We start from the raw sequence: 21,052 nt of genomic DNA, 5'->3' as shown, positions 1-21,052 counted from the left end.
GCCGTGACGGAAACGCTCCGTCACCAGCACAGAGCGTCCGAGGCTGGTGACGAAGTGGTTCCGTCACCAGCATGGAACGAGTTAAATAGTAGCATCAACATTTATAATCAAGCGTTTCTGTGCAGTTTACACGAGTCAATGTTGTTATCTCTTTAACAATGTTACATCACATTGCGAAATATGTAATAGTGTTTTTTTAGAATGAAAGTTCCTTCTTTTCCCAATGCATTTCGGGTTCAAATAACCCTTCGTCAGGGGAACTGTAAGAATAAGTTTCAGTGAATAATCCGATTCGTACTCTACAGAAACATGACAAATTGTGGCTCTGTGTCCTATTTCCAGGTAGAGAAATAATCGCCAGTGCACATCTGAATCCATAGTGCGCTTGTCAAACCATACATGCGGTGTGTCATTCCACCATGTAACTGTTTAAACAAGCATTTGCAATGCAATAGGTCTCTCAATTGCGAGATTTTGAGCTATTGGCACTGTAAATGACAATGCCTTTATGTGTTTAAAAAGTTTCAGAAATGCGAGACCTATTGCATTGCATTGCACCATTACCGTGGTAATTTGTGCAGCTCAGAATTTTTGGGTGACCCTTACTATCATGTGATTCAGAACCATTATGCAAAATGTTTTCTTCCTTTCACATTTGCTTACATTTAGAATTTAAAAATGCATACAAATTCAGCTGATAATTAAAAATGTTATACTATTCTGCATTCCCACACTTCCCTCATAAAAATGCTGCTTCACTTGTGTGTGTGGGCCTATGATTATCAACACAATATGCCCCACAACATTACGAGCCCAGGGTGGTGTGCCTTTCATGGATCCCGTGTTTTCTTCTCAACAACGCCCAGCAAACCTCAAACGCTGGCTTAACTTATCCAATGTCCTAATATTTCTCAGGAAACCTTCTGAAATATGCACGATTTACACAATAACTATCATCAAGCATTTCCCAATCCTGTCGATAAAACTGGTACCCCATTTTGGTGGCTTGACCTATCCCTGACAGCAAGAATTCACTAAAATATACCATATTGTAGTCAGTCTGGGCTTTGCATTGTTCCTGGTTTGGTCTAATCCCGGTGTAGACATGCAAGAGACTCGTTCGCACAAACTTGTTAAATTTCCAGGGTGAAAAAAAAGTACATAATTTCGCCCATCCTAGACATTGAGAAGCAAAGGGAGCAGGTGGAAAAAATATAGTGAGGAGTAAAGGTTGCAGGCTTTGTGAGAAGGTCACATGCATCTGTCTGTCTCAGCAGCACCAGTCAAATAGGGATGAGCAGAGAGAAGTTTCATTACACTATGGAAGGCGTCTCTATTTTTTTTTACAGTACTTCAAACTGACTTGGAGAGATATATGGATCCATTTGCAGTCCAGATGTGCTCGGCGAGTACCACGGATCATTTGAAGGGGGAGCATAAGGGGCGCACAGTTGGAGGACTAATCCACTGATGGCCCTGAGTTATGCCATGACGAATGCACAACCATCAACTTACCAACTGACCGACACACCGCAGACGCACACACCTGACCCCCATGAGAGACCTACCAATGAGTGGGGAAGGAAAGTTGGAAGACTGCTGACTGAGAGTGTGAATGGCTGTATATTTTTCATTTATAAATGAACATCTGTATTTTTATACACCTTGGGGGTCATTAGGATAACGGGCGGACTTAGTTCGCCCACCATCTTATCGGAATTCGGACTGCCCGCCTTAAGGGCGGGGTTCCCGTGGGGGGTATTTGGATGCGCCCACCCCAGTGGCGGGCGCATCCTGCATTTTTAACATTGTGGTGGGCGGTGCTCTCAGCACCGCCCGCCACAATGCTAAAAATGAATGTATGCATTTGCATGCACAAAGCGGCAGGCACCGCGCGGTGCTTGCCGCATTGTGTATGCAAATGCTGGGGGGTACCACAGGTACCCCCCATGTGCACCTCCCATTTTGCCTTTACTTCGGGGGCCCGCAAGGGGCCCCTAAAGTGAAGACCGCATGCCTTTCCGTGGCGGCGTTCTAAGCCTATCCTAATATGGCTGGCGGTGTCTGATAGACACCGCCACCATATAAACCTTTTTCCGCCCCGGCCGCAAGGCGACCGGGGCAGAAAAGTGGCGGACGGTGTTTCCATCCGCCGCGGTCCCCCCCCGCCATAGTAATGTGGCGGGGGAGAAATGGGTGGCGGGCGGGCATGAATGTCGGGCGGATCGTCACCGCCACCATGGTGGTGGCGATCCGCCCGACATCGTAATAGGCCCCCTTGTTTCTAAATGCTAACAGCAGAGAGAACCAATGCCGGTGGCATGCAGTAAACTCACAAGAGAAGATGGTTTCTCCGAGTACAGAAGCCTGTATCAAAAGACTTGCCCCAATGTAAATGCAAAAATGTAGACACCAGGCAATCACTACCTTCGTAGTAGGTTCCCTTAAGGAGATCTGAATTGTGTGTGGGCTTCGATTGAGTAATGAGTAAAGAAAAATAAAGGTGGACCACAGAAGTCCACAGCCACCTCAACACGGTTTCCATGATCGGAGGCCAAGGTGCATGCCTCTAACATAGGTTATACCATCGCTCAGCTCTTTCCTTCAGCCATCCTTTCCCTAAAGATCATTTTTTCCTTGATCCTCTCTCTACCTTCTGGGCAGAAACAGATCGTTTTTCCAACACTTAAATACGTCACGAACTCTTCAGGATTATGATCAGTCACTTATCTAAATTCTTTTGCCAGGAACCAGAGTAACATCCCCACAACAGACCAAAATCCTCCCCCCACTTAATTTCAGCATCAATTGTTCAGTTGGGAACAACTGCCAAATCCTTTGTTTCCAAGCCTCTATTCTTGGCAGTATGCCTCTCAGCCAGAACGGCACAGTCACTCGCTTGGCTGCTGGAAGGAGCAGCGCCACTTGCTTCCTCATGTTAGAATGAGCAGGAAGTTATATGGGATTGGCTACCAATGGAGACCTGGTGTTATTTTAAAAGCCTCAGATAGAGCAGTCCAAATCTATGGTAAAGTGTGCGAACATCCACAAAAAAAGGCTGCCGTCAGGATAAGAGTCCCTTACACATACTCTTAGCACACCGATGCTAGATTGCCCGCACTCCGACGTGCCACTTTTGGGCCATCCTCCGTAATTTGACTTTGCCTTATGAAACGCTTACCAGTGAGCACGGTATTGTGAGTATGACTTCTGTTGAATGCATGAGTAAACCAGAGGATTCCAGCATCCATCCTTCAGATTACGACAGATCCCATTTGATAGTGCACACCGCATTACAGGAGAGCTTTGCTGCCTATAATGTACTGTCCAATGAAGTTGGTATGGATCACAAACTGGTCTTGAAAATAGTCATTGTTTAAAGTTGAGACCTCCATTAATGGATACAAAAGGCCTCATTTATTTATCAATGCTAAATCTTTTATATATTTATAGCCTGTGAACTGCCACCGACATGGCATTCTTAATGGGGGAAACGCCGATAAAAAAGGTAGGTTTTTAAGGCTTTCCGAAACGTCAATATGGATCTGGCAAAACTGTGCTGGGAGGGCATTCCAATGTTGTGGAACAGAAATACCCATATAAATCGTAGACATGTTTCTAGATCGGGTTAAGATGATTGTGGTGAGGCAGCAGGGTCATATGGTTTGAGAAGATCAGGGAAGAAAGCATCGCTAAACCAAACTGAGCACCTTAAGCTTGATTTGCTGTTGTATGGGGGACCAGTGCCGTACGCGATGGGCTACAGATAATAGTTAAACTTCAAGAGCTCATGTGCCAAATGAACTGCCACATTCTGCAACCTAAGCAGCTTCCTTCCATTCTCCTCCACAATGGAGGGATGCAGACTTGTGACTAAGCTGCATACACAGGAGCCTGGGGATCAGGATTCCAGTCCTGGGGCTGGTACTTAACTAAAAATTGTGTGATTCTGGGCAAATCACCAAATCTCTGTGTGCCTAAATGTGGAACTATGTGTAAAAAGGGATGAAACTGTAAGTATTTGAAATGTAATGTCAGTAGGTAATTCTAATGTGTGAATCCTCAATTGTTGTACACTGCCTTGTGTCGTTTCCAACACCCCATTAGTGTGTAGCGCTCTGTTTGCTACTCAGCTACATGTGTGCTACATAGATACCAGCATATGCACCAGACCTACCCATGTGGAGTGTGTTGCTTTAGTCAAGGTGTGAGAGAATATTTGCACTAATAATGGACATCTGCTCTTACTCTGGAAGAAGATATCTTTTTCACCACCCTCGGCAGGCAAAAAATGCTTGCCCTCAAGAACTCTTGCACACAGAAGACACCCAGGTTTTTGGGCCCTGGAACTTGGCTGGGGGGTTTGTACCCTAGAAATTAAGCCACGGGGTGCTGGATCAGATAAACTGCCAATTTCACACAATATGGACCTCAGTCTGTCTCCCATTCAGTTCCACAAAACTGGAAGCCGTCAGTCCCCTGAATTGCAACCAGACACACTCACAAAAGCCTTGCAACACCCAAAGGTTTCAACTACCCCTCAGTGGCCTTAAAACCCCATGGATGAGACTTACATGAGTCATGCAGCATTCTTTGATCTGGGCTGCATTTTCAAACATTTGCTTTGCTAGAATCTTCTGTTGTTCAGGGCTCTTGAAGCTGACTTTCTTCTTCATTATACGAGTGATGTATTCTTTCACCAAATAAAGATGAATAGTCTCCACAATTTCCTATTGGCAAAAAGAACAATGCAATATAATTTTTGTGTTAGCCTGTGCTCGATTGCAACATCGTTTTATAACATATGGTGAACACAAAATAAAAGGCCTGTGCAAACGGATTGACCTTCTAAATGCTAAATAATAACAAATGGTTTCGTTGGCGCCTTTAATATCTAATTCCTAGACCACAAAACTAGCACTGTATAAGAATGTGATATTCTGGCGGGGTGGAAAAATACCTAAGTACTCGTTAATGATGTAACTTTGTTTAGGAATTTAACTGTAAGCTCTGGCTCTCACTAAGTGTAAAGCGCAGAGAGGCCAAGTAGAGTGAAAAAAGGAGAGAAAAATAACCAACTTTATGCAATGCCAAAAACATTTTAGAGACCTGAAAGCATGATTTAAAACACCTAATTTTCCTTCTGACTAACATACCTACATTGTGATCATTCTATTAATCTTTGGAAAGACAGGAGAGGCTTTAGGGTGCCAGAAACTCCACACAAAACACACATAATTTTCGGGGTTTTATATCTTTTGCCCTTACCAGATAATAGCCACTTTTGAGAGTCCTGAATTTTGGAATGTGTTCATCTGATATTTTAACAATTTGAAGAACATTTCCATTACTGCAAAGTCCATTTTTCTCGGAAAGCTTTTTAAAATAAGGCTGTGGAAGAAAGAGAATGTTCAGTTGCAGGAGCATATTACACAGTACACCGTGTGTGAAAATGCAAAGCTATGAACTTTTAAGTAGGCCCTGGTGAAACACTTTTTACTTCCTGTAAAACTTTGCAAAATATGCGCAATTATTACCCATGGTACTTCTGGTTTAGCAGAAAAGATTTTGTGTGTGACAAATTCTCCACTAACCATTCCCCGGCCAGAATCTCACGTGAATTTTGAGCACGAGTTAAGCCCACAAGATACAGGTAAGTGGATTTTGTGAATTTTATGGGCATTTCACGCCACCACCACCACATTTAATTAAAATTGTATGAAAAACAAATGTCGCAATTTCTCCCACATCAGCATTTAAGAACGGTCAGAAACAATTGTGCATGTTTTCCCACTTTGTTTCCATAAAAAGAAATGTAAAATAATAGCGGCAAAGATAGTGAGAGTAGGCACAGGAGTGAATATGTGAGTGAGTGAGAATGTAGCCCTCCTCAGAGAGGATTCTGGGCCTCTCCTAATTGGTCAAATGTACGGTGGAACAAGAACGACTATTGGGCCTACCAGACCAAGGAAGCTTTCGCCAAACACAGAAGCCTCCAGATCTTTGCAGTTTCCACATGTGAGGCCGTGGTGTACTGGTGGCGTATCTAGGCACTTGGCCGCCCGTGGCGGTCCCTGACAGGGGGCAGGAGACATGATATCCGGGCTGGCGTCGCGCGCCCGAGCAGGCCTCACTGCCCCGTGTCGTCTTACAGTCGGACGGAATGGCCACGTCAACTCTGAAGACGCAGGCAGGGCTGTTTATAGCCAGCTTTGAATATCACAGACTGTGCTCTAAATCTAATCCGGTCTTTATTTGGAAGACTGGGCAGTGTTTCAGCAGATGCTCATGTGGGTTCTCCCCCCTGCAGACGTACCAGCCGACGTGCCGCTGCGTTTAGTGTCTTTTGCAGCCCACATGTTTGAAACTGTAGTATTGTTTATCAAACCATGTCTACCGTCATTCAGGAAGAGCTTAATGAAAGTGTATTTGAAGCACAGTCAGTAAAATCAAGAGCAGGAAGTACTTTTATACAGCTCGGTCAGATGATGATCGACACAATGCCATTACATTAGCTCATCAGAGAAGAAGAATTGTCCCCCAGAACCTTCCTCTATTAGGGGTGTAATCAAGCTAATGAGCAAGGAAACAACACTTTGTTTTCCTGATTTAAAAATAAATCAAATGTTGTAAATAATGTTGCAGAGAGGAAAAAACAAGCAGTGGCCAAAGCCATTATGTCTGGCTTGCAAGACCTATGTGTTTCACAATGCCTGTATTTTCACTCTAGAAAAAGAAGAGTTGGGCATTATGGATCGTACAGATCTAAGAGCTACTGCCTTATCACGAAAAAAAAAATGACGGTGATTCAGAGCTAGAAGGGGCAAACCTCCATGCGGCATCTCCATCTGACTCTCACTAAAGACACCAATGAAGCAAAGATGTCCACCACTACGTGTCCGCTGCTCCTATCTTAACCATTAGCGTAGAGGTCACGCAAAAAAAGATGGACTGTAATGCGGCCCAAGTAGTCATCCATGGCTCAAAATAAATCAAGCATTCCTTCCATCACATTATTGTTTGTTCCGATTGATACCCCAAGTGTGACAGGTATGGCCAGACGTAAGTCTCATGCTCACTGTGATACAGGATTCAAGCTATACTTAAGTGGTGAGGCTTAAGTAGTTTGAAAACAGTCTGGGGTTGTTTGCGTTCCCATCTGAAGAGGACCCAGCCTACAAGTTCAGGCTGGACTGTTGCGAATGGAATAGGAAAACAACCGATTTTCATATGACTGGTCTCGGTTTAGAATGGTACACTGGGCAAACAATAATGGACTGGGATGCATCTCTGAACGATTGACAATAACTGAGATAATTAGAGTTTTCCTTCCATCACTTTGTTGTTTGTTCCAGTTGAAACCCTAAGAGTTAAGTGCTTGCCCAGGCATGGATCCTGTGCTAAGTGTGCCACAGGAGCCAAACTAAGCCTCAGAGAGGAAGGTAGGTTTGCTACCTTTCCTAGAGAAAAACACTGGCCATTTATTTCACAATGTAAGATTCTGCACAGATCCAGACTTAGGGGGTGACTCAGGTCCACCCACCATACCAAAAAGGGCCCTTAATACTTAAATATAACTTTATAAAACATAGTGTGTTATTCATTTTTAACATGGCCTTCTATCTATGTTTACTTTAATTGTCAGTCAGGGATCATATTCGCAGCTGCAGAACATGTTTTAAAGTAATATTTTCTTATATTTACTGTTTAAATTATGTATTTCAAAAATACCAGCTTTAATTGCTTTTTGTACATTTTGTAATTAGCGGTACATTTAAATGCTGGTCATGCCAGTAAAAAATAACAGGTCGCAACCCTAGACGAGGACTAAGTATGCTTATCTGGAGAGGACCATGCTTGGCAGTGCAGGGTGGACTGTTCCTACTGGAGCCGAACAAAGACTGATTTTACATTTGGCTGATCTCTGTCTAGAATGGCGCAGTGGTTGAAAAATGATGGACTGAAATACAAGCCAAGGGATCACTAGTGGCTGAGAACAACTCAAACATTCATCCCGTCATCTTGTTGTTTGCTCCAGTAGATGTCCTAAGTGTAACAGGTATGTCCATACCAGGGTCCTGTGCTTACTGTGTCATATGACTCAAGTTATACCTCTTGACAAGGCCTAAGTGAACTGCATCTAGTCTGAGTTGATTGAATTCCATTTATAAGAGCCTCACCAAGCAGTTCGTGAAAACCTGTTCCTAATGAAGCAGGACCGAAACTGATTTGCACATGATTAGTCTCTATCTAGAATGGCACAGTGGGTGAAAAACAATAGAATGAAATGTGGCCTGATTAATCGCCAGTGGCAGAGATTTTGGGCCCCATTACGATGGCGGGCGGACTTTGTCCCCCCGCCACTGTAACGGAAAATGGGACCGACCGCCAGAGGTGCAGCAGTCCCACGAGGCAAATTAGGATGCACCCGCCACACTGGTGGGCGCATTCTTTCCTTTAACCCGTTTACCGCGGCGGTTATTTCGCCGCAGTGCGGGCGTTCCATGGAGTGGGCGGGGCTGCGTCGGCCATTCGCAGCACCAGCGAGGTAGTGCTCGTGACGCCCAACGGCCGACGGGAGCACGGACCGGGTTAACATTAAGGTGAGCTGTGCTGTAAACAGCACCTGCCACAATGGAAAAGGGGCATGTTGTGCATTGCAATGCACAACCTGACAGGCATTGCATAGTGCCTGCCACCTTATGTCTGGCAATGAAGGGGGATAACATAGGTACCCCCCAGTGCAGCCACCCACCCCCCACCCTCCCGGGGGACCCCAACAGGCCCCTAAAGTAATTCTCTGCATGCCTTGAAAGGCATGCCCATGGCACTCATCATAATGTGGATGGCGGTGCCTGCAAGGCACTTCCACCATATTGTGGGCCTTTTCCGCCCGGCAGGCAATCGTGACGATTGCCTTCTGGCAGAAAAGCGGCGGACGGTCTTTCCGTCCACAGTGGTACCCCCGCGTAATATGGCGGGGGTAAATGACGGTTGGGCGGTGGGTTATGGCATGCGGATCTCCACCGCCAGTCGGGCAGTGGCAATCCGCACGGCATCATAATGACCCCCTAAGTTAAGACTTCCGTCCATCACTTTTGCGTTTGTTCCAGAGGTTGAACATAGGTGTATTAAGCAAATAAAAATTCCCATGCGGAAATTCAAAATATCTGGAAGGATCTCAACATGTCCGCCCCAAGCATTGCCTGAAAGCACCATGCGAAAGTCCACTATATCAAGTTTAGTGAACTTTCTCAGTTTTACATGGTAATGGTGGGCCCTGCTTGGCGAGAAGGAGTATACACCTTTTTTTTGGTTTCAGAGGCAAGGAGGTTGCTGGCCACTCAAAATATAAATTCAGCAGTCTTGTGAGAGCCCCAAGGAAGCCATCAGTTGAGAAGAGTAGGGTATCCTTGGGTATTAAATACTGGACATTCAGGACCCGACTCTGTCAGCTCATTTAGCATTTAATATCCCAGTAACTCCATGTCTTCCCATCGCAGGAGGGCCCCTACACTCCAAACAGTTGTATGACAGAAGCATGCATGGCTAAACCACGCATGCCATTGCAATGCAGCCCCACAACGAATGTGTCTTAACAACAAATTCCTTTACCATGCAATTTTGTGGTAAAGGCATGATTGGTAAAGGGATATGCGTGGTAAAGATCACATCCCAGCCTCCCGCCCTGAGCCCTAAAACCCAGCCCCAGTCCCAGGTATTTAAAACTACCCTGTTTCCCGACCCGCCCTTGAACCCAAAAACTGCACTTAGCCCTGAAAACTGTACCACATTGAGCCCTAAAACTCACCCACATCCTTAGAGACCCAGCCTTCACACCCTGAGCCCTAAAACTGCCCCCAGCCCTTAAAACGGTCCCTTCCCCCACCCTGAGCCCTAAAACTCGACCCCCATGCCCTAAACATAGCCCTAATCCCAGCCCCCGCCATGAACCCTAAAACTAACCACGACCCCCCCTGAGCCCTAAAAACTATGCCCACTCCTAAAAACAACTCCCTCTACCCCCCAAAACCTGGCTCGAGTCCAACTTACCAGACCACATTACGGAGCTTACTCTCCCAATCCTTCCTCTTCCTGTGCCCACCCATACACGCATCCAGACCGCACACTACCTTAACCATCCATATGCCTGAATAAGGCATATGCGTGGTTAAGGCAAGCTTGTTTTCACTTATGGGGAAATGGCACAAGTGGCTCAGCCCGGGTTGGAAAGGCCGTTTCTCACTCCAAACTACCTCTAGTGCAAGAGCATGGGATGGGATAAAGCTGGGAGTGAATGCAAACTATTTCTAATCGAAAAGGTAGAAAGTAGAAAGACACGCTAGACTGCCAGAATACCAACCTTATGAAGGTAATATTGCAGCTATTTGTAGCAGATATAATATTCATTCATGGCAAGGCATTTAAAAACAATTATTGTGTTGAAAGAGACAATACTACATCACTGTTAAGTTGGTAAATAAACCTCCATGGCTATATTCCGTTCTATGCATGCACACTGGTCTCCTGCTGCAGCCGCGGCCCGCGGAGGGAGTTGCGGTGTGGCAGAGAGGTGGTGCGGGGGAGGGACAGGGTGGTCGGTGCTAAAAATCGGAATATGGATAATTGGAGGTGAGTTAACAATTTAATTAATAAAACGAATTTTGTAGCGCGCGCTGCATCACAATTTGCGATGCAAGGCACGCTACGAAATTCGTTTTATTTATTAAATTGTTTACTTACCTCCAATTATCCATATGCCGTTTTTTAGCACCGGCCTCCCTGCTCCTCCCCCGCACCGCCTCTCTGCCCCACCGCAACTCCCTCCACGGGCCGCGGCTGTCCTGCAGTGTGTAATGGACCATCCAGGTACTCTGATGGTTTCAAGACCAGCCTGACTGGGGAACTGTTGAGGTAATGGCAAGAACGGTCCGGTGGAAGCAGCAGGAGGGAAGTGACTGGGCTCTGTACATGAAAAGAAGATCTGGTGGGAAGAGCAACTGACATGCCCCAGGTCCGACAGTAAAGAACTACTTCGTACTTCTCACCAACGCAGTAAAGTTAAGGCAATGGTGCTATGTAGACATCCAGGACATACTGTGGACTTGACTGACACCCTTGCAATGCCTAACCTGCAAAAAACAGTAAAGCAAATGGCTGAAACGGGCTGACCCAAAGACCTATCTCTATATATATATTTCATTTTGTATTTCTTTGAAGAATTAAAGGCACAAGCTCCTGCAATTGCCAGAGCTAACAATAGCTGCCACCTCTAAGTGCTTTTGTTGCTATACACACAGGTCAGACACAAATGGGGGTTTCAGGTGTTTACAAATTCAAATGGCATGCACTCTGGTTCACAAACTGAGCTCTGTCATCTATTTATTGCTTCACATTTCTTCATATGAAAAGCAGGGAAGCCAGAACAGTGTTTCCCCACAGTTCCTGATGAAGAGGTGTTGAATTGTGCGGTGCACAGACAGAATATCGAAGTACCAATATCGAAGTGCCAGAATATCGAGTTGTAAATATCGAAGTGGCACAATATCGATTGCAAGAATATCGATGACCCGGAATATCGACTTAAAGGTAAGAAATATAATTTTTTTAAATATTGCAGTCACTAATATTGTTAGTAAAAATATCATTGTTAATAATATCGATATTTATATTAGTGTTCTGTATTTTAGTATGTGTTAAAAGTATGAGCTGTCATTTTTTTGTATTAGTCTAGCTTTTTTTAATGTATGTGTGAAATTTTTAGCAGTAATTAATTTTATGTTAAATAATTTTTGCGTATTTTAGTTCTGGAGCAGGTTGAGGGTTTATAGGGAATAGGGTGGGAAGTAATTTATTTATTATAAAGTAATTATTAATTTTTATGTATAAGTATTTATAATTAATGTATTAATATTTAGTTAATTGGTCATTCAATTTAATCAATTAATTAATTGATAATTATATTAATTGATTTATTTATTTTACGAGTGGGTTGTGGGTTTATAGGGGAATAGGGTGGGAAGTAATTGAATTATAATAACATAATTATTAATCTTTAGATATTCGTATTTTTACATAACATATTATTTATTAATTATCAATTGCTTATTAATTTGTATTAATTAATTGTGTTATTTATTTTAGGTGCAGGATGTGGGTTTATAGGGAATAGGGTGGGAAGTAATTTAATTATTATAAATTAATAATTCTTATTTATTAGTACTTATAATCTATTTATTATTAATTAATAATTAATTGCTTATTAATTTGTATTAATGAATTAACTGATAATCATTAGATTTTTTGATTTTTTATTAGTGGGTTGTGGGTTTATAGAGGAATAGGGAGGGAAGTAATTTAATTAGAATAAATGAATTAATATATTTAATGTATTAGTTTTTATTTTATATTTCGATTTCATAGTGTTGTTTGCGGTAATTTATTTATTAATAAATAGTTATTTGTAAATTATAAATAATGAATTGATAAATATTTTAATTGTGTCACATTTGTAGGAATTGTTGGTGTGTTTATAGAGAATATAGTTTGAAGTAATTTATTAAAAAATAATAAAGATTTATTTTATTATAAATAATTTATTTTAAACAGGTATTTGTTTGTGAAAAGTCGTTTTTAAACTTTTATAAATTGTTTGTTGTTAATTTTTAATATTTTTTACTATTAAGTTATTTGTTCTATCTTTTGTAATTATATTTTTATACGTTTTAAATTTTTGTGTTATTAACAATGCTTGTAGTGTAGTTTTGTTTCTTTTTTATTTTTATATTTATTTTTGGGAAATATTCATTTTAACCCTCGGCTATCCAACACTTTCCCTACTGGTGCACTCACTGGAGTGGGAATAGTAATTTGTTATCTTTCGCTATCCAACACTTTCCCTACTGTTGCATATGTTGGAGTGGGAATAGTAATTGTTACCCCTATGCTATCCAACACTTTCCCTACTGGTCCACTCACTGGAGTGGGAATAGTAATTTGCACCCCTCCGCTATCCAACACTTTCCCTACTGTTGCACTCACTGGAGTGGGAATAGTACTTTTTTTATCTTTCGCTATCCAACACTTTCCCTACTGCTGCATTCATCGGAGTGTGAATAGTAATTTTTACCCCTACGCTATCCAACACTTTCCCTACTGTTGCACTCTCTGGAGTGGGAATAGTAATTTTATTTCCTCCACTATCCAACACTTTCCCTACTGTTGCACTCTCTGGAGTGGGAATAGTAATTTTATTTCCTCCGCTATCCAACACTTTCCCTACTGTTGCACTCTCTGGAGTGGGAATAGTAATTTCTACCCCTCCACTATCCATCACTTTACCTACTGTTGCACTCTCTTGGGAATAGTAATTTTTACCCCTACGCTATTCAACACTCCCTCCTGTTGCATTCTCTGGAGTGTGAACAGTAATTTTTACCCCTACTCTAGCCAACACTTTCCCTACTGTTGCACACTCTGGACTGGGAATATGAATTTTATCCCCTCCACTATCCAACATTTTCTCTACTTTTTCAGTGAATGTAGTGTAAAATGCATTTAAAAAAGATAAAAAAGTATTTTAATATTTTGATTTATTATATATATATATTTTATTTTTATCTTATTGGTGTACGTCTATATATATGTATTTATCATTTTTAATATGTTTTTAACAATGTATAATATATTAAAATATTTATTTAACAATATTATTAAGTAAATTAATATATTATATTTGATATATATATGTTTAATTTATTTTTACATGATATGTATTACTTATCATTCTAAACATTTTCTAATAATTCGAAATATTTTTTTATTATATGTATGATTTCTTTTATTTTACATTATTTTCTAACTATTTAAACAAAAACAATATTTTTACCAACGATATTTTTAAGAACAATATTTTTTCCCCGATATGTTTGTACTTGCCATTATGTAGATAGGACTTCGATATTCTGGAGAACAATATTTTTGCTTCGATACTTTTGTACCTCAATATTTTCGATGACGATATTCTGTCAGTGATCGGAGTTGTGCGTGAAGTATGTATGGTGGAGGTCAAAACATTTAAAAATATGGTGGGTGTCAGATGTGAGCTCTCCAGATGTTTGAGGAATTGAGGGCATCATAACAGAAACAGTGGACCACTGAAGTAAAGTAGGGATATGCTGGCTTTTCGGATTGATAGAGGCACTTGAAAAGCTTGGCCTCCTATCCAGGAACCATCTGTGGGAGCATGGGGTAATGGTGACAAATTGGCACACATCATTACAGTTGTAACGTTTGTGTTATGAACAAATCACAAAGTTTTTGCACCTCTAATTCTAGATACAAGTCTTGAAGTAGAGCCTCAAATCCAATCCTCTCAATGTCGCTCAATATGTCCCAAACACTCCATTTAACTTCCTCTTCCAGTGGGCGGCGTTCAAGACTTCTGATATAGTCTCTGGAATTTAAAGAAACAATTTATGTCAGAAATACAGGGATAACAAATTGTGACTTCATTAAATTACATTTTTATCAGTCTTAGCCTAAAATGCTGTGACTTCAGATGGTAGTTACCATGTGCACTATTTTGAGAAAAATTATCATTTGTGAAATATACTAACGATGCAAGATTTAGAGAAAATTATCATTTTACATTCACGCTCTTACTAGAACACAGCGGGGCAGATTTACAAGAGCTTGTAAAATTCAGATTAACAATAAAACCCACAGAGCCAACTACAATTTATTCAGAAATAAAAATAATATTGTATAAGTCTACTTCATCAAATAATGTAATTGTCACCCTAGAGAGAAACATTCTAGGACTTTATTAATCATTTTATAATACCAGATATTGGTGTTCTGCAAAATTCTGTTTTCCAGAAGCTTTTCAGTATACATAAAACAGGAAACAGAGCAATAAATGGTGCCTACTTTCTCAATTCTGCATTTGCTTATCCGAGGATAGAGAGAAATGGCAACCAATATCCGAAGCAATTGTACTAAGGCACGAGTGTCCATCAAGTTAACAAAACAGAGTGTGAGTAGACGGGGGGTTGGTGGATTTAGGTAAATAATGACTGGCTTATTCAAGCATGACATAGTTAGTGTATAGCTCCAGCACGTCACTGGGGTATATCGACCTAAAATGATCTTTTCCTTAGTAAGTCATATTAACAATTGCTTATAATTTTAATAGAAAAGTACAGGTGCGTCCTGTCAGGCAGGTGTGCTTAGAATGGGTATAAAAGCCCTTCAGTGTTAATGAACATAACAGGAAAATACTATTCACATTTGCAATATTTTGAAGCTTCTTGATCCCTAAAAACAAAGCATGGGAAAGATTTGGGGGCATATTATCAAGAACGGCGTTTAAAATTATCGCCGGTTTAGCAGCAGAAAACTGCAGCTAAAGCGGCGATAATGGGCTTGATAATTATGCCCTTGAGAATTCCAATAGAAGTCCATGTTCTGGTGTAAACATGGGCTTCTATTGGAATTCTCCAGGGCATATTATCAAGCCCATTATCGCAGTTTCCTGCCTCTAAACCGGATATAATTTTAACGCCGTCCTTGATAATATGCTCTTTGTTGTTTTCAGAATTTCGTTTGATTCGAAGTTGGCCTTTAGCATACTTAATTCTTTCTGCTCTCCATTGTTTCTTTTTTTCTTTCTCTCTTTTACTTCTTTCAATCACCCCTTTCTCTGTTTCCTTCTTTTCGCCATCCTATTTCTTGTTTCCTTCTTTTGCTTTCTGTCTTCCAGCTCCCTTCTACGCTCTTTTCAGTCATTATATTTTAAGTGCTTCCTCCTTCTTTCTCTCCTTTATTTTGCTATGTTTATCTTTCTCTTTCTTCTGCTCTTGTTTCAGTTTTGTCAGATCACTTTCTTTTTTTCATTCTATTTTATTGTTTCCTCTTTCTTTCTTTCTTTGTCTTTCTCTAGCCCTTTCCATCTCTTTTACTCTTTGCAGTTCACCGTTGTCTACCTCTTACTGGCTTTCAATTTCCCTTCCCATTCTGTCTTCTTTTACTTTTTGGCCTTTCTATTGCTTTCTCTTTTGTGTTTTCACTTTCTTTCTCTCCTCTCTTTCTTCCTTGCATGGTTAACTTTCTTCTTACTTTTCTTTGACTCCTTCTGTTTGCTTCCTTTCTTAATTGTTTCCTCTCTGTATTACGTTTTTTCCTTGCTTTACCTCTGTATTTTCTTCCTTTAGGAGCTGCAAGGTTTTTCAATAAATCTCTTCATGCATTACATTGTGTATACCCTGTGGGGTTGACTGCAAATATATATTTATTGTGGAGAGCTATGAAGTCTGCATGTGCTTTGCAAGATGTATTATAATTAAGGGTCCTACTTAGAAGTGTAGGGTATGTTAAAAGGAACTATCTGATTTGCTTGTTGTGGACATCAATTAAAGGACTACCGAGCAATTAGCCAGGTAGCCCTAGGGTTATTGGATCTTAGCTATCAAAATGAGAGCAGTGTCATCCTACGTATTGCATGTCAATGAGACCCCAAGCCCCAGTGAGACACTCCCCTTTAGAGGTGATTTAAAAACAAGACCAAAGGGACAAATCTGATCTTTGGGAACCCAACAGATAAATCTTTTGCAATACAGTTTGTTTGCCCTTAAATTAGACAGTGGTACTCCGTGGGAGAAGTTCAAGTTACTTGCCCTTTAGCTGTCGTTATTGATCCCCTAGGCAGCAGCTCTGGTGTTTTTCAGTAATCAAAAGTAACTCTCACCATAGGTAAGATTGAAGACCCTTGAGCTAAACAGTCCAGCAAGTAAATAAGGAGAACCAAGATGGAGCTCGCTTGCTTTTAAGAATGAAATAAGGGGCTGAGCCATCCAGAGATCTGTTATGTAAAACACAGGCAACGGCTCTTGGGTAAAACGGAGAGGAGGGCTGGGTAGGAATGCAGCCATTCTTAGTGCAGCAGGTGCAGTAGCACCTGTACCCATGAACACAAGGGGCCCATTGTATTCTAATTAGGTCTGTGTTTTACTTTTTAGCCACAGGACAGAGGGCACATCTTCCTTGATTGCACTTTTTTATAGCCATTATTAAGATTTTTAAATATTAGAAAGTGTCAACCTGCATTATGTCACTACTTCTTTTAAATGATGAATTCACTTGTTTTATTGTTTATAAGTATATCTCCTCTGCAGTTCGGCTCCGTAGTATTGTTGGAAAATGAATTCCTGGGTATTGATTATGTTGGCTAAAATGTTATCATGTTAATTTTTCGTTAAACAATGTTTCATTTTGCTCTTTTATGGCTATTATCTAGCCGAATGAAGATTTTTGACTCTGACTCTTCCTTGATTGCATCAGGAGGAGTGACACCCTTGCTACACTATTGCCTCTGGTAGAGGAACTGTGCACAGAATGAAAGGGTGTGCCATGTAAATCATCTGTTTGAGTCAGCAACAGTGCACCTCAGGTGAGCGGCACTGTGGCAGGTTCCAAGGGGCAAAGAAAAGGACAGCTCAGGGGTGAAAATAGAGATAGGATGGGAAAAAGCGATGAAAATGGAAGATATTTTTCCTAGAGAGGAATAGGAGAGAAACGAGACAGAAGGGAGAGGATGGAGAGAGGAACTGAGTGGGCAAACGGAAGGGATCATAGTATCATCAGGGAAGAAGAAAAGGAGAATGGTAGAGTGGAAATACATGGGTTTTGTTATATCTAACAGACATAATGTACCTCTTATAAGCCTAAAAACGATTCTCTTAATTAGATTCCTAGCCCATTTTCTTTGTCTCCTCCTTGTACTGTGAGCAGCAGATAGGAGCCATCCTAGAATAGGTTTAGAGCTGGCAAACATCTCTTCTGCCTCTGGCATATAATCAAAAAAGTAAATAAAGGAGGGTTGCAAAGATTGTGATGAGGAAAACTACATCTCAGAGTAAGGAAGATTATTGGAAAGTAATAGGGCCCTTACATCCTTGATAGTCTTCCTGGTCCCATTGGTTACAATGCCTAAATCTATCAAAGCAGAACTAAGACCCAACCACAGACCGCCCCAAAAAAATGAAACAGGCATAAATGACATTGACTGCAGCACCTTATGAGGTCCCCAACCGATTTTAACATATAGTTGCACAAAAAGGTGTTCTACGAATCGCAAGTGACAGGGAGTAAATACACACGTTTGGAAGAACCCTGGATCAACTTGGAAACCGCAGACGCCAACATGACATGGAAATAGAAAGATGGATACATTGACCCAAGGTCTGTAAAATGTATTCTGTAATGCTTGCCAGCAAAACCGAAGGTGACACAAAGAGAATTGATCTTCCAGACAAAGGAGCCTTGGACAGGTAAACAGAAAGAGCCCCACACATCTTCTGTGCAAAAGAAATAATCCAGACAGAACCCAGGTAGAACAAAATTCTATATGCAATGAAAAACATGAAAGGAGCTTAGGCAGGACCCCAGGGCGTGGTAAAGTGTCCCATTAGTTGAAATAAAATCAAAGAGATGCAGAGAACAACACATTGTGTACGTTGCCTATTGTGTGTCCTGGGGAGAAGGCTTCAAAAGGAAGCTGAGAATAAATGTGTTTTAGTTAAACTGGCATGGCTGATGCAGGCAGACCCGAGGAACGCTGCCTGTATCCTCAGTTACTCAGGTCCCAGCTAAGGCGGTTGACTGAATCTTTGCAAGGTGGCTGCAATATCAACATTTAACATTGATGGTGGACTGCAGAGCAAGTAGCCTGGCTCTATCTTCCAGTGACACGCGCTAACACTGTGCCCCAGAGGAATGTGTGCTCCAACCCTGAGCTCCCACTCTGCTGTAGCTGGCCAGCACAGGTCTGAACGCGGGACCTCTGGTCACCTAGCCTAGAAGCCAGGAACAAGCCCACACACCCAGGCCACAGGCACTAAGGTGTAAGGGAAGGGAGGACTTTAGTAGCATGAGGAGAGGCAAGGGAAGCCACCAGTGAACAACCCAATGTCTGGAAACACAAACGCAAAGGTTCTGGGCCAGCCAAAGATACAAGAGACAGTATTAGACTTATAACAGGCAACGTTCCGTGCCAAAAGACAGAAACACATGACTTTTTTTATGGATGGCTCCAATTTGTAACTGCAAGAAGTGGGAGGAACCACTGTAAAACTAGGAATAGTTGTTAAAATAAATAAAGTTTTATTGTAGTTAGGAGAGGCCAAATATGATCAGATGCGGCAAACCTTGCACTGTAAGGACTGTTATGAAGAGGATAGCTGGAAGCGTAATAGTGAGAGGAGCCTAATAACAATAGGAGAAAGGATAGAGCAGACTTCTCTAATGAGTAGCTCATTACCTACTAGCAGCTTCCTAGCTACTGGTAAGTACCAGTGTGCATCCCAGCCTAGTAAATTAGAAGCTTTTGCTTGGAAGAATTAATATATGTATATCGAAACTGAAAAATTTGGAATCGAGATGAAAATAAGTGTAGATTTAGAACTCACATATTGATGTTCTGAGAAAAGTGTATGAATTTCGACAATGTAGTTAAAGCTAATATTTGAGTAATAAATCATTTGGCGTCGGGGAGACATATTATTTATATTATCACCTTGGTGCCGGGGGCATTGCAGCTATGACTGTTATGTATTACCCATGTATAGGCATTCCAAATGTGTATGTTATGGCTAGCAACACTACCTGATCACTGATTATTTGTAACAAGTTTTGTGTGGGGTGGCACTAATGTAATCTTGTTTGATGTGGTCGCAATTACAACACGATAATACTAGTACCTCAGGATGATTTTCATTGAACATAAGTAGCTCTTATTGAAAAAGAGAACCCTGTGATAGAGAGAGGATAAGGGCCAGATGTACGACCCTTTTTTTGCGGCGCAACTGGGAGATCTTCCCTTTTGCAACCGCAAAAAAGGGTAATGACATGTACAAATGCTATTTTGCGAGTCACTGACTCGCAAAATAGCATTTGTGACTCTCGCTATTAGGAAGGGACTACTCACCCGGAGGGTCTCAAGGCGCTTGGGGGGGAGGGGGGTCCGCTACTGCTCGAACAGCCAGGTCTTGAGTTGCTTCCTGAAGGAGAGGTGGTCTTGGGTAAGACGGAGGTGGATGGGGAGGGAGTTCCAGGTCTTGGCTGCCAGGTAGGGGAAGGATCTTCCTCCCATGGTGGCTCTTTGGATGCGTGGAACGACGGCGAGGGCGTGGCTGGTTGATCGTAGTTGGCGGGTGGGAGTGTAGAAGGTCAGGCGGTTGTTGAGGTACTTGGGGCCTTGGTCGTGGAGGGCTTTGTGTGCGTGGGTGAGGAGTCGGAACGTGATTCTTTTGCTGACGGGGAGCCAGTGCAGCTCTTTCAGGTGTCCGGAGATGTGGCTGTGGCGGGGGATGTCCAGGATGAGTCGTGCGGAGGCGTTCTGGATGCGTTGGAGTCTTTTCTGCAGTCTTGCTGTGGTTCCGGTGTAGAGGGTGTTTCTGTAGTCCAGTCGGCTGGTGACAAGTGCCTGGGGGACCGTCTTCCTGGTTTCGGTGGGGATCCATCTGAAGATTTTTCGGAGCATGTGTATGATGTTGAAACATGAAGACGAGACGGCGTTGACTTGTCTGGTCATTGACAGGGAGGAGTCCAGGAGTCGTCCCAGGCAGATGGTGATGATCCAAGGATGAGGACTTCCATCTTGTCTTAGTTCAGTTTCAGGCGGCTGTTCTTCATCCACTCGGCCACTGTTGCGGGTGGTGGTGAGTCGTGGTCTTTCTGAAGCTGAAGTGAACGCAGCAGTGGTCTGTCCAGTGGAGTCCGGTGGAGTGGCTGAAGGAGATGTGCTTGCTCGAGGAGAAGATTGGGTCGAGCGTGTGTCCGGCGTAGTGGGTGGGGGTGTTCACCAGTTTCTTGAGTCCGAGGTTGGCGAGGTTGTCCAGTAGTGTGGTGGTGTTGTTGTCGTTGTTGTTCTCCAGGTGGAAGTTGAGGTCCCCTAGGAGGATGTAGTCAGCGGAGGGGAGGGTGTGAGGGCTGATGAAGTCTGCGATGTCTTCGCTGAATTGTGTGCGGGGTCCTGGGGTCTGTAGATGAGGGT

The 21,052-nt window shown here is 42.3% G+C and overlaps 1 protein-coding gene across 2 annotated transcripts in view; it reads right to left on the bottom strand.

Moving 5' to 3' along the window:
* The window catches only part of LOC144781402 (tumor necrosis factor alpha-induced protein 2-like), a 201,641-nt gene that overhangs the window by 25,269 nt on the left and 155,320 nt on the right, over nt 1–21,052 (bottom strand). For both annotated transcript variants that reach the window (XM_078660232.1, XM_078660231.1), the window contains exons 8-10: nt 14,326–14,455; nt 5,269–5,391; nt 4,575–4,730 (exon numbers count right to left, since the gene is read on the bottom strand). In XM_078660232.1, coding sequence (XP_078516358.1) covers nt 4,575–4,730; nt 5,269–5,391; nt 14,326–14,455 — 409 coding nt within the window. The remainder of the gene's footprint in view (nt 1–4,574; nt 4,731–5,268; nt 5,392–14,325; nt 14,456–21,052) is intronic.

Source organism: Lissotriton helveticus, chromosome 9 (genome assembly GCF_964261635.1).
Source record: "Lissotriton helveticus chromosome 9, aLisHel1.1, whole genome shotgun sequence".
Taxonomy (NCBI): domain Eukaryota; kingdom Metazoa; phylum Chordata; class Amphibia; order Caudata; family Salamandridae; genus Lissotriton; species Lissotriton helveticus.
Note: the sequence above shows the minus strand (reverse complement) of the source record. Positions and strands in the feature narration are given on the sequence as shown.